Here is a 14,571-nt window from a genome sequence, read left to right as displayed (position 1 = left end):
ACATTGGGGGAACAGCTATGGCAAAGAGCCAAGCAATCTAAAAGACACACCCAACTAGTGATCAAAGATATTTACAGACTGGAGGATCACCAGAATAGGAAAGAGGATACTTGATGTCTAACCAAGCTAAAATGTCTATTAGGCAAGTTCTGAGAAATGGTAAGCATGGAGGTAGTGTTTCTGAGTAAACAAGAGCTGCCCTGCAATAGATAAATGACCAGGAAATACATGGTATGGCTGTAGAGAAGACAGACGCCTTGTAATTACATTGTTCAGGGTGAGGGGCATAATGCATTAAGGGGCTACTGGGCCCCAACCGTTGTAGTCATTTTACCAATGATGCCCTAGGGTCCCTACTACTATGGCTCTGCAAACTGGGCCATGAGTAACCCTTTCTAAACTTAACTTTAAGTAGCAAGGGTGAGCAGTCCAAGTCTTCTCAGAGGCAGTGTGGGGGTAAGAGCTCAGAACTCAACGACGAACATATTGACGCATGAACTTCTATGCTCAGTGTTTGTCTTATAGTAAAAGCAAGTACTTTAAGCACATAACTAAACAAAATATTACACAATACAATACGCTCAAGAATACAGGGGTGAAACTCTGTGTTGTTCAGGTGGCAAGACTCACCCTCCCCTCTCCCAACAACGTGATATCTAAGCATTAGAATGCCAAGTATTTAATGATAGAGGTATAAAGTAGATACAGGTGCAGAATAGCACAGCTAACTCCATGGGGCTAAAAGCACACCTAGATCACATGATCATACTTTTGGTTTACTTCATGTAATACATAGTACGTCCCAAGTACATGTGCACATCTCAGCCCTTGTACTCCAGTTGTTTGGTGGGGTGTGAATGCCTGTGTTTGCAGGTTGGGCAGCAAGACTGGCACAGTCAGCTCTTGTGTTAGCTGCTACCTGATGTCGAGGTCATTAAGTGGATGCAATCTGGGAGTCGTGGCCACCCCTTGACAATGAAGGAAGCCTCTTCAGCTGATTGCGTTCATAGCGCCAATGTGCAAGTACGGCGTCCTGGGCCAATCAGGCTCTCATTGGACAGGTGCAGTTACAGCTGCACAGAGTCATAGCAGCGGTGGGCAGCTAATACAGTCACAACTCGTTGATACAGCCTTCGGGGAAGTTCTTCGGTAAGAATCAGAGAGAACAGTAGATCCCCTCACAATGCGGGTCACTCCTGCCTTCACTATCATACATCAAAAAAGACAGAGCCACCCAATATTCCCGTCAAGGCTAGGTATTATCAGTTACAAAAACAAAATATGTCTTCACAGGATTTATTTTATAATATTTAGGTTAATGTAATACAGTCACCAAACAGTGATGCTCAATAAACGAAATGCAGGAGATACAATTTGTCATGTTATTTATTCACAATTTTTAAAATACTGAAATATGGCAACATATATACTACTCCAATATTCACATTTCATTCTCGGTAGTATAACACATTTCGCTCCTTCATATGGACCAAACAAAAGACCATATATATAAGACCGCCTTCGACACTGTCAATCATAACATCCTACTTCACCAGCTTAACAAAATAGGAGTGTCAGGCACAGCACTCATTTGGCTGAGGTCTTTCCTTACGGATAGATCCTTCCAGGTCTTTGAAAGGGACTTCACCTCAGCCAGTAAACCCCTCACTTGTGGAGTGCCTCAGGGCTCCTCCCTGAGCCCTACCCTTTTTAATGTCTACCTACGCCCCCTAGCTGATGTCGTCCGCCCATTCGGGGTGAAAATTGTCACCTACGCGGACGACACGCAGCTAGTGGTAGCACTGGACCCCCCCCCTGAACTCTCATCACAGATTACATATCTGCCTTGAAGCCGTCGCTGCTTGGATGTCTAGCTCTTGTCTCAAACTTAACGGGGACAAAACAGAGATAATGCTCCTTGGAAATAACATCTCGAAATCCATCAATCCCATCTGGCCTCTCTGCTTAGGAAGCCCCCCGCAACCCAAGGAGCAAATCAAGAGCTTAGGCATCTGGCTCGACCACACTCTAACCTTCAACTACCAAGCCACCAAGCTTGCTGCCACCTGCTTCGGGCTGATGAGACTTCTCCGCAAAATCCTCCCCCTCCTTCCGTTCCATTCAAGACGGATTATGGTTCAAGGCCTGATCCTCTCCCGTCTCGATTGTGGAAACGCCCTATATCTAGGGGCCCCACAATCTACACTTAACAGACTCCAGGTCATTCAAAACTGTGCGGCAAGAATCCTCCTGGATATCCCCCGCCGAACTTCAGTCAGAGCCAGACTGAAGGATCTTCACTGGCTCCCGGTGAGATCCAGAATTGAATTTAAGAGCATGTGCATCGCACACCGATCCTACTGGGGTACAGGCCCCTCTATTAACTCCCCCCTGATGAAAGCCTATCTACCCTCCCGCCCACTCAGGTCTACAACCTCCCACCTCGCCTCAGTACCACGCATTAGGAAGGCCAGATGTGGAGGCCGCTCGCTTTCTTACAACCTGGCTAGGATCTGGAACTCCCTTCCCCTCCCTATCAGATCAGAACCTAACCTTCTCACCTTCCGTAAACTATTAAAAACTTGGCTCTTCAGCAAAATTCCAATCTAACTTTTCACTCAGCTTCTCTTACTCCAGCCTCTCCAGCCCAACTCACTCTTTTCTATAGCGCTGGGACGCCCCTGGGTAGCCAACGCGCTTTACAAATCATCAATTCAATTCAATTCAATTCAATATATCTCCTTCAATTTTGAACATCAATACATTAGTTCGAGGTCATAAAAATGATCTTTTATATTTGCGAAACAGTGTTAAACGGTCGACGTTTCGGTCCCCCGTTGGTCTATACAATCCTTGGGACCATCATCAGAACGGACAAGTTGCACATCAATATCAAACACTTCCAGCCGGAAGTTCAGATACTCCACATAAATTTTGAATTACTGGACACAAGTCACCAATGTCTTTATCAATGCTCCACAATAGCGTATTAATCACTATGATAGTTGGAGTCCGCCACGTTCTCTGTTCGTGTTCTACCGGTAACAATCAGGCGAAAAAATCCTGATTGTTACCGGTAGAACACGAACAGAGAACGTGGAGGACTCCAACTATCATAGTGATTAATACGCTATTGTGAAGCATTGATAAAGACATTGGTGACTTGTGTCCAGTAATTCAAAATGTATGTGGAGTATCTTAACTTCCGGCTGGAAGTGTTTGATATTGATGTGCAACTTGTCCGTTCTGATGATGGTCCCAAGGATTGTATAGACCAACGGGGGACCGAAACGTCGACAGTTTAACACTGTTTCGCAAATATAAAAGATCATTTTTATGACCTCGAACTAATGTATTGATGTTCAAAATTGAAGGAGATATATGGTCTTTTGTTTGGTCCATATGAAGGAGCGAAAAGTGTTGTTATACTACCGAGAATGAAATGTGAATATTGGAGTAGTATATATGTTGCCATATTTCAGTATTTTAAAAATTGTGAATAAATAACATGACAAATTGTATCTCCTGCATTTCGTGTATTGAAGATTACTGTTTGGTGACTGTATTACATTAACCTAAATATTATAAAATAAATCCTGTGAAGACATATTTTGTTCACTATCATACAGCCAAAGTGTAAGTATGGCGTCCTGGGCCACTCAGGCTCTCATTGGACAGTTACAGCTGCACAGAGTCATAGCTGCAGTGGGCAGCTAATACAGTCACACCTGGTTGATACAGTCTTCGGGGAAGTTATGCGGTAAGAATCAGAGAGAATAGTAGATCTCCCTCACAATGAGGGTCACTCCTGCCTTCACTATCTGATAGGGTCTACTTTTTCTGGGTGTTCGACACACAAACATGCCGGGCTTCTCCTCCTTCACAGCTTCACCTCAGAGGCAGGCTCACTCCTTTCCTTTTGCAGCAAGCAGATCCGAAGAGACCATTAGCATACTCCCGCAAAAGATTCCTAAATAATCCAACTAGCACACATGCTACCTCCCGAGGAAGCTTGTGATAACAGGCCAGTGTTAGGCCTCAGACCAGCATTAAAAAGATGATCATTATACGTGTGCATTGCCAGCCTAGTCTCACCTCATCTTTGGCCATCTTAAAGCTTTAAAAAGCTTTCCTCTCCCGGAAACCTTCCTATATTCTTACGGACATTAGGTAGGTTGATGGGCAAGTGCTCTCTTACCCTCCTGTATTTTTGGTTTCAGGGCTGGCTAGTAAATGCAACTTGAAGGTGTGATAAACAGTTTAAACAAGGCTGATTTTTAGGTTTGAATTTTGACAGCTTAGATGGCAAACAGATCGTCTGAGTACAATATAAATACAGTGAGCTTTGGGTAGGCCCCTTTCAACTCCGGCTTTCTTTGACCAGTCTTTTCAGCCACTGATTTGAAACGCTGTCAATCACATCTTGGATCGACCCAGTGGAGTATTCATCCCCCATCTTTTGCTACTGTTTGTTGGATGTAACCGTATAGCCCTACTCCAAGGATTGCATTGATCTGCATGAGGAACAATTTTACAATTGTAACCGTCTATCAATTCTGCTAGCGCCCTACGTGTGTCTCGTTCTAAAGTACTACCGGAAACCCAGGCAGACTGGCTTAGACAAGGTCTGTTAGATTGTTATGCAGCATGTGTAACAAACTGGTAGTCAATCATCTCAAAGCACAAATGCCCACCTTTTGCAAAGGCTGGCAAATTCCCTGTCGTATTCAAACCTGGCCCTTGGTGCTTTTAAATATGAACTTGGCCTGGAACCAAGCTGTGCGCAGAACCAGTTTTATCACCAGAAACTGTGGATAACAACCAGTCATGGATGCATGGGCTTCATAATAAAGTATTTTGTTGTTAAAATCAAAATGTAAACATCTTGGCCCAATATTTGTGGACTCGTTTGTATTTCATTCTAGTTTCTTTATTCGGACCTTTTATATACTGTTCTAGGCTACACCACATACACAGGCATTAGCACACACACAAATTTGGAAATTAGTGCAACTAAGACAATTTCTATTTTTTAGGTCCACGTTTTAAGAAAACAAGAGTAAGCAAACTCACATATTTCCCAGAATACTGACGGTCCTGTTCAACACTAGACCACCATATATCTCCTGCCACGCTCCATTTCTCTTTGTAAGGGACTGACAGCAATGCTGACAGGATTACTAAATTACATGTTTTTTAGTTACATATACAGTATTCCTCTACGCGGAAATGGCCCATGGGCCGTTAAGACCCTGCACAAAGGACAGCACACATTGCGCAGCATGAGTGAGCTCGCTCATTGCTTGGTCCTCTGAAAGGTCACGATAGTTGAAGAGCGAATCGATCGGAGAAAGCGCTCATGAAAAGATTAACTGTCACCACGCACTACCATCTCAGGTGATTAGTGCGGTAAACAAATCAACTTAACATTAATTTCGAAAGACTGTAGCAAAAGTGAGATCTATTTTTATATCAGACAAGTACTACTGTGCCGCTTACCAAGGTTACAACATGATTTTTTGCTAGCATTCTTAAGCCATACGTTTGCGACCATCTGATGTAAAGCGACAAATAAAACATTGTTGTATGAAAGCACAATCCATTAAATAAATAATTGCCTCCTAACAGCTCCCTTTTCTCGAGAGAGTTCAAACAACATTTCAGCATTCATCCTTACACCTTACTCACTCCACAACGTCAACATGTAAATGAGATGAAAAGTAAATCATCTCTGTGGTGAGACGGATGTATCATTAAATGCCTAGAAGCGGCTCCTATTGCATTCAGGGCTTTTCATTATATCCTTATCAACGGGTAGTCCTTTCTTACGCAGATCGCATGTGATGCATAATCTTGTTAAGTATTTAAGGATGTTTTGCTAAACAAGCCTACTTTATTTTATAAAACAAAACAAAAGTGATGGGTTGACAGCTTGAATTAATCTCAACCACTGGTAATTACTCAGGGCAGCAATCCAGTCCATACTTTTTTTCCCCACCTGAGACAGGAACCAGCCTTTTTAGGTTGACCCTGGGCAGCGCATACGCTCGAGTCATGCTATATTGGAGTATGTACTTGAAGCCCCATCCACACTCCACCCATATTTGTCATTGGCTTTTGTCATTGTCCTTCTTAAATGCTCCCTTCTGATTTGTTATTAGGATTGTCAGACCTTCCTTAGTAACGCCTTGTCTTTATTTGTAACCTCACATGAGGACTGGCCTTTTTACTTCGGTTGTTACACGGTGCGTCTTACTTAGTTTGTAAGCACTATTTTCTTTAAGGAGTTTCTCTTACTGCAGGAGGGTCTCATTCGCAGTTGTGACCATCAGCTTGTTTATTTAACTCGTAGCAAATGGGGAGTTCTTCAGAGGCCAAGGGAGACAGAAGGGGGCAACTTAGCGTTGCCTTTAAGCTTTTGGAATGCAATAGGTCTCGCATTTGCGAGAGTTTAAGCTATTGGCATGGTAAATGACAATGCCTTTTATTCAATCAATCAATCATTTGTAAAGGGCACTACCTACCCGCGAGGAGCTACTGATCGAACAGCCAGGTCTTGAGAATCCTCCGGAAGGTCAGCAGGTCTGTTGCAGGCACAGTGGGAGGGTGTTCCATGTCTTAGCAGCTTGGTGGGAGAAGGATCTCCCACCGGTGGTTGTTCTTCCGATGCGCGGGACGGTGGCGAGTGAGGTTGGCGGAGCGTAGCTGGCTGTTGGGGATGTAGGAGAGCCGTCTGTTGAGGTAGGCTGGGCCAGTCTTGTGGAGTGCCTTGTGTGCATGGGTGAGGCGCTTGAAGGATATCCTCTTGTTGACGGGGAGCGAGTGCAGTTCTCAGGTGGGGGGTGATGTGGCCGTGGCGTGGTACGTCGAGGATCAGTCGTGCCGAGGCGTTTTGGATGCGTTGTAGTCGTTTGATGAGCTTGGTCGGGTCTCCCGCGTAGAGGGTGTTTCCGTAGTCAAGTCTGCTGCTGACGAGGGCCTGGGTGACTGTCTTTCTTGTATCTGTCGGGATCCATCTGTAGATCTTGCTGAGCATGCAGAGGGTGTTGAAGCAGGAGGAGGAGACGGCGTTGACTTGCTTGCTCATTGAGAGCGTTGAGTCGAGGATACTTCCCAGGTTGGGTGCGTGGTCGGTGGGTGTCGGGGCTGCCCCCAGTGCCGTCGGCTACCAGGAGTCGTCCCAGGCTGAAGGGTTGGAGCCGAGGAGGGGGACCTCCGTCTTGTCAGAGTTCAGCTTCAGACGGCTGGTCTTCATCCAGTCAGCGACGGCCTTCATTCCTTCGTGGAGTTTGGCTTTGGCTGTGATGGGGTCCTTGGTGAGGGAGAGGATCAGCTGAGTAGTCGGCATAGGAGATTATGTTGAGGTTGTGCTGTCGGGCTACGTGTGCGAGTGGGGCCATGTAAATGTTGAACAGCATCGGACCGAGGGAGGATCCCTGGGGTACGCCGCAGATTATCTCGGTGGCTTTGGAATGGAATGGGGAGGGGGGGGGGGGGGGGAGCAGGACGCTCTGGGTTCTGCCGGAGAGGAAGGAGGTGGTCCAATCCAGAGTCTTGTCTCGTATCCCTGCGGCGTGGCAGCGTGCGCGTAGTGTGCGGTGGCAGACGGTGTCGAAGGCAGCAGAGAGGTCCAGGAGGATGAGGGCTGCGGTCTCAATATTGTCCAGCAGGGTCCTGATGTCGTCAGTTATTTAGGTTTTAAAAACCAAATCATAAATAAAGGCATTGTCACTTACAATGCCAATCGATCAAACTTGCGTAAATTAGAGACCTGCTGCATTGCAGATGCTTGTTGCAAGTAGGCCCTGGTCCTGCTCCAATTGGAATAATCCAGCCCGAACTGTAAGGCCGGGTTCCCTCCTAATGGGAACATAAAGTGCTTGTTATTAATTCAAGAAGACACATTGCTTTTTTGTTTTTATCAGTTCGACGCCTTAAGTGCAATGGCGTGGGTCCCATTCTCATTGTGCCATGGGACTCGAGCTGCACCCAACAAAAAGGCAGAAATAGGGCAAAACCAGTCTGAGGTTGCATGAGTTCCCATTCATAGTGGACCTTGACTGTTCGTATAGGAGCAGGACGAAGGCTGATTTTCCTATGGCAGGTTCCTGCCTGAGTTGGCATAACGTGCACCAAAAAACGATAGATGGGATTGCAGCATGCAGTAATGACCAATTACTGAGATTCCATTTCAAATATATTTAGAGATGCTCAACTATTTGTAAACCTGTCTCATCTTAATTCACATACTGGAAGCCAATTGCTGAATTATTTTAAAACTCTTTACAGCGTTGAGGCCTTAAAAAATGTAGTTTACACTATGTTTGGAGAATAGCTAGTGACTTGACTGGATGTAAACTAAACTGTTTACTGCAGTTATAGCTTTCACAGTCATCCTGACATTTCTTTCTACTTAAGTCCTTTGCACAGTGTTTGGTCAATAACGCAAGATGTGGTAAAAGAATGCTGACATAAGACAAGTTATCCTGACTAAGACCAGCTGTACAAAATTGTTGAGCCATCATCATACAAACAACCACACATTGAGAGTAGCCAACCCTGCTTTAAATTATTGATCACTTTTTCGGTCAACATTGCTACTTAACTACTCAAATTAGCATCCCTTTGCTGACCATCTACAATGCCAATGGATTACGCTGTTCAAAACGCCAATACCAAATTTCATTTATCCTCATAGTCTCTTATCAAACCTTCAAAGCTAAATTCCAAATCCTGTGTGAACATTGCTTGTACAGGGATATAAATTACGAAAAGGGCTGTTAAAAATACAAAACAAACAAAAAGCAAGCCATGCGGAATTCAGTGTGTTTTTGAATGCTGAATTGGAGGAGTTTACGAAACGTGGTGAATACTTCAACGCATAAATTATTTATCAGCTGCTCTATATACCTCAATCTCTCCTGCTTAACTTATAATTACGGCCATAATGTTTGCCCAATGATAAATCCACTGGTAGGGACTCTGATAATCATATGTTTCTGAAAATAGACAAAAAGTCTACACTTTCTCTACAGCATAGTCACAGATTTGAAAAAACTTCTATTTCAAATGCACGTTTGATACAATTTTGACAAGCGGGTACAAATTAAGAGGCAGTGTATCATATGGTGTGTGTCAACTCTGTTCTAAAGGTATCTCAGGGAGCCTTTTGTATAGCTGAAACACGAAGCCGGGGTAAATAATGTAAGAAACAAAGTACATTAATTCAAAAAGGAATGTGACAGACACAGTGGCACAACAGTAATGGGCAAGCAAGAGCAAAACTAGACGTAATGGTGAACGACAAAAAAAAAAGTCTACAGGGAATGCTTCGGGGGGGGCGGGGGGTGACTCGTGTGCTGTCAAATTGCGTCTTCAAATACTGCGCAGTTTGATGAGCAAATGTAAATGTATTACAAACACTTTAATCTTATAGGTGCACATTTTAATTTGAGAACCCAATAAAAAACGATCCTTTACTGAATATTAAAAGAGCATACTTGAAACAAACAGTGCCAACATGTTTATTTCTGAGGGTTTTTTTTTTCAATAGCGTGGCATTCAGCACTGGGCCGCTCCTTCTACAAAAAAATATAAATACATTTAAACTGTAAGAAATAAAGTCGGAAGGGTTCCGAGAATGACATTGGGCTAGTGTACGGCTGCAAGAATCTCCACACCAGTAGTTCGCCAAGCTTGGCCTTTCAGTTAGAGCTTTATTATGCAGGTCACATCATGTCCCACTGCGGAGACAAATGTGCTCCCTACCACACCCACAAGGTACTCCTCCTGACGGACCTCCATGAAAAATGGGTAGGGCAGGCAGCACGGGGTTCACACACACTGAACTAATACAGGCAGGCGAAGGCTGAGTAGAATGACAGATCAACTTGTCCTTCCACGCCAGTTGCGCCGCGGAAAGAAGCTGCAGTCGAAGAGTGATGCTTTAAGGTCAAGTATGTGGCTCCGAAATGCAAAGCCTCACTTTTTTTTAACCCCACCCCCACCCCCTCCCCTCACAAAAGACTATTCAGAAAGAATCATTTCGGAAAGAAGAAAAAAAGGGAACCAGCGTGAAAACTCATGACTACAGCAAAACAGCGATAGTTGTGCACGCAATGGGGCTGCCAAGAAGGGCCCTGACGTCTTGTAGAGAGAAAGGGCCTTCCTTACTTGTGATCCTTCCTCATTTGTAGGGCAGCCGACACTGGCTACCTCCCTGCTCAGCAAGTATGTTATTTAAAAAAGCGCAACTCACAGCGTTGTTTTGTGGGACGTTTTAGGGTCGTGGTGCTGACAGTCGTCCAGAGAGGTTAGGATGACTTCCAATTTTTCACGACCCCAGACATATTTTGCCCTTCGCAAATATCAACATTTAACTACGTCTGAATTGGAGAACTCGTTTGAGCTTTTGGTCTGACGCCCAATAGGTCCACCTGGCCGCCCACCCAGCCGTGACAGATGAATACACAAGGGGACACGCCAGGCCAGCGTCTTCCCAAGGACTGCCCCAGGCACCGTTCTTAACTGCTTTCACTAGGAGAATGTTTACTTTTCAAGAAATTGCCTCACTGTATACGCCCGGAGTCAGAGAAAGTGGAATGTAATTTCAGTCCTTGAATTACTGGATGCATTCCCAGTAGGTTAGTCCTGTGCGAGTTATTTTCAGGCCTCTCAGTGATCTATAAAGTGTGTGTCTGTCATGTGGTGGGACGATAAAAGTTGATGCATTTGCGTCTGTCACTCAGAGGATTTCCAGAGACCTAGTTTCAGCATGTTTTATTAAAAGGCTATATATAAGTGCTGTCAGACTGAATAGGTTAATAAACAAATGTGCTTTTTGTGCGAACCATTCTTAGGACAGGATCCGTTGCTGGAACAATAGTTTCAAACCAGTCACAAGCAGCAATAACATATACGAACGAATCCATAACAAGATCATCATCTAATTACAAACTTCAAGTCTTTAAAATTCTACAACGTTGCCACGTACAGATCCTTAGTCGAGCAATCGTTAACAAAGGCAGTAAGTATAGATACTCAACACCAAAAATAATACTGTCGTAAATCATGTTTCATCTCAAGGCATAAAACAGGACAAAATAAGAGAGAAACAAGAACCTAACAAAAAATGAATTGGTAAGAGTTAATTGCTCAATGCCAGTGTAGGCATCTAGTGCCCAAAGCCCCCAAACGCCATAATTCTGCTCCCACCCCCTCCTACATCCCTGCTGTCCAAGGTTGCCATAAAAAGAGCTACCATAGGGCCCACAAAACAGCACGCCAAGGTGTTCACACACTGAGTTTCTAACACAGTTAGAACTGGTGCAGGTGACCATGCACCCGCTGAGTGAGGGGCACATACGCGCTGGAGTGAGAAGGGGGTCGCGACCCTTCACAATAATAAGGAGAGGTGCAGCACTCACAACAGGAAGCTCATGACGGCAGTCGGGTCTCCTTTCTTCGTCGCTTAACCGCACACCCAACGAAACAAACTCAGAACGGGTAAAGGCGGGGGAGCCTGGAGCACGGCAACGACTTCCGGAGCCAAAGACAACGCCACCTCCCCGCCAACAGCAGCGGAAACCGGAGCGAGAAACTGAAAAAGGACACGTTCGGCAGAACCCACATTGACCACGACGGTCTGCGCAAGTCAACCAGAGCGAGGGGCAGGGCCTCGTCTGCGGCCATGTTAAGATCAGGCACCACTTTGATCAGGATATTTTATCTTAACACTTACACACCTTAGACTGAGGGTGCGCGTGTCTATCCGACGGCTCGTAGCAACTGTACACTCACCTCCGTGGATTATGTTGACCTACGATCGTAATTGTCAGTTACCAGGAGCGCAAAACTATAGTGCTGCAAATGATAGGCTATAAAACAAACCTTATCGAAGCATATAGGTTGCTCATTATAACGATCGAGCACTAAGCCATTTATTAGGTCTCGCCTGTCGATGCGCATGCGCATCGAGCAAGGCGAGAGTATTGCGAGTTATCCACTCTTTATCTGCACTGCAAGGAATCGTGGCGATTCCTTGCAGTGCCCGTGACTTTTAAGGTCAATGCGCATGCGCATTAAGCTTATGCGCATGCGCATTGACCTTAAAAGTCACGGGCGCGTGCATGTCCGTCTTCCCGCCGTCTCGCATTTCCCCTGTCGCACTTCTCCTCCCCCCTCCCCTCTCTTCCCTCCAGCTTGTTTTTTGTTTATTTGACCCGCTCCGCCCCCTCCCCTTCCCGCCGTGTCGCATTTCTCCTCCCCCCTCCCCTCTCTTCCCTCCGGCTTTTTTTTTGTTTATTTTACCCGCCGTGTCGCCGTGTCTCCGATCCTTTCGCTCTCCTCCCCCCTCCCCTCTCTTCCCTCCGGCTTCTTTTTTGTTTATTTTTTCTCCTTAAAACGGGCACCAGGAATAATTTAATTAATCTGTCATATGGATGGGTTTGATTTTTGTTACAGAAGCAGGGGTTTGCCAAAAATTAGCCAGTTATTTACTTTCACCTAGCATCATAAAATTCACGCGTTTTTCAAACAGTCAACGTTTTCCTCCCACACTTACCTGTATGGTGGAATATTTTCTCGCAGCTGGCTGTGTTGTTTTGTCATCTTTTTTTTTTTTTCAATTAAACCGTATACACGTCATGCTTCCTATATTTTTTTTTTGCCACTTTGAAAATGAGGTCATTCCGATGCGCTTGAGCGACATGAGTGACAAATTAGTGTACTCGCGCACAAAAAAACGCATGTTTGCGACACCCCAAAAAAATCTCCTGCAACATTTTTAAAATGCAGGAAAGTGTTTTTGCGTTGAGAAAAATAGCTTGGGCAATATTAATAGTTTCGGTAAAGTACACGTTTTCCGGCGAACGCTTAAACGCACAGAACTTTTTATCTTTTTACCTATTTAAGACTTTTTGCCAAAACGCCACAAGCTTCCCAAAATAACGCACCCCTAGCCCGTGGCATCAGTCGAGGCGGAGAGTGAAATAGCAACTTGTGTTTTGGAAGAGGTGTAAACTGGCTTGTTTACAGTGTGCTGTGTATGTAACATGTTTGGACAACGCACTGTAGAAAACAACAATTGGCAATCCAAATTCTATATCACAATACATGTTACATATATCCAGACATAACGGCCAATCTACACAGGTCTTTAAATAGCCAAATCACAGACCACCAGACTTGCATCAGCGCTAACAAAGCACGTTGGTCTATAGAGGCCAGGACCTTTCATTCAAACAGAAATGCAGCTGCAACACTTGAAATATGCGAAATGACTCACGAGTCCCTTCAAAATACGGGTTTCATCATCATAAGTAGAACCCCTCGAATCACTACTCGGATTTACCATGGGCAGAGCCACTAGGATTATGCGGCAATGCAGGACTGAATCCAGCAGCGTGGTTATATACCTAATGTGCAAGAAGGTAAAATGTTGTGACATTTTGCAGCACATTCTCTGGCAGTATTATTTTGATCTAAGTTAGAACATGTTTTCTTTTTTTAGTTACCAATAATATGTTACGTTATGTGGCAAGTGTGGTCAATCCAAACCTACCATCTCACACGGTGCCCCAGTGTGTCACATGATTTCTGCTCCCTTCGCACAGTCACTGGGTGAGAAACAGAGAATATTCAGTTGCAGAGAAAACCCTCACTCACCCTCACCCACCCTCACCCTCACCCACCCTCACCCTCACTCACTCTCACTCACCCTCACCCACCCTCACTCACCCTCACTCACCCTCACTCACTCTCACTCACCCTCACCCTCACTCACCCTCACTCACCCTCACCCACCCTCACCCACCCTCACCCTCACTCACCCTCACTCACCCTCACCCTCACCCACCCTCACCCTCACCCTCACCCACCCTCACCCTCACTCACTCTCACCCTCACCCTCACTCACCCTCACTCACCCTCACTCACCCTCACTCTCACTCACCCTCACTCTCACTCACCCTCACTCTCACTCACCCTCACTCACTCACCCACCCTCACTCACCCTCACCCTCACTCACCTTCACCCTCACTCACCCTCAACCCCTCACCCTCAACCCCTCACCCTCCCTCACCCTCACCCACCCTCACCCACCCTCACCCTCCCTCACCCTCCCTCACTCACCCTCACTCACCCTCACTCACTCTCACTCACCCTCACTCACCCTCACCCTCCCTCACCCTCCCTCACCCTCCCTCACTCACCCTCACTCACCCTCACTCACCCTCACTCACCCTCACTCACCCTCACCCACCCTCACCCTCACTCACCCTCACTCTCACTCACCCTCACTCACCCTCACTCTCACTCACCCTCACTCACCCTCACCCACCCTCACCCTCACCCACCCTCACCCTCACTCACCCTCACTCACCCTCACTCTCACTCACTCTCACTCTCACTCACCCTCACTCTCACTCACCCTCACTCTCTCTCACTCTCACTCACCCTCACTCTCACTCACCCTCACTCACTCACCCACCCTCACTCACCCTCACTCTCACTCACCCTCACTCTCACTCACCCTCACTCTCACTCACTCTCACTCACCCTCACTCACCCTC

The 14,571-nt window shown here is 45.8% G+C and overlaps 1 protein-coding gene across 1 annotated transcript in view; it reads right to left on the bottom strand.

The window, feature by feature from the left end:
• MOB1B (MOB kinase activator 1B) overlaps positions 1-11,638 on the bottom strand; it is a 305,722-nt gene extending 294,084 nt beyond the window's left edge. Inside the window, exon 1 of the mRNA XM_078676405.1 lies at positions 11,427-11,638. Coding sequence (XP_078532531.1) covers positions 11,427-11,440 — 14 coding nt within the window. The 5' untranslated portion in view covers positions 11,441-11,638. The remainder of the gene's footprint in view (positions 1-11,426) is intronic.
• Between the last annotated feature and the right edge of the window lie 2,933 nt (positions 11,639-14,571).

Source organism: Lissotriton helveticus, chromosome 2_1 (genome assembly GCF_964261635.1).
Source record: "Lissotriton helveticus chromosome 2_1, aLisHel1.1, whole genome shotgun sequence".
NCBI classification, from domain to species: domain Eukaryota; kingdom Metazoa; phylum Chordata; class Amphibia; order Caudata; family Salamandridae; genus Lissotriton; species Lissotriton helveticus.
Note: the sequence above shows the minus strand (reverse complement) of the source record. Positions and strands in the feature narration are given on the sequence as shown.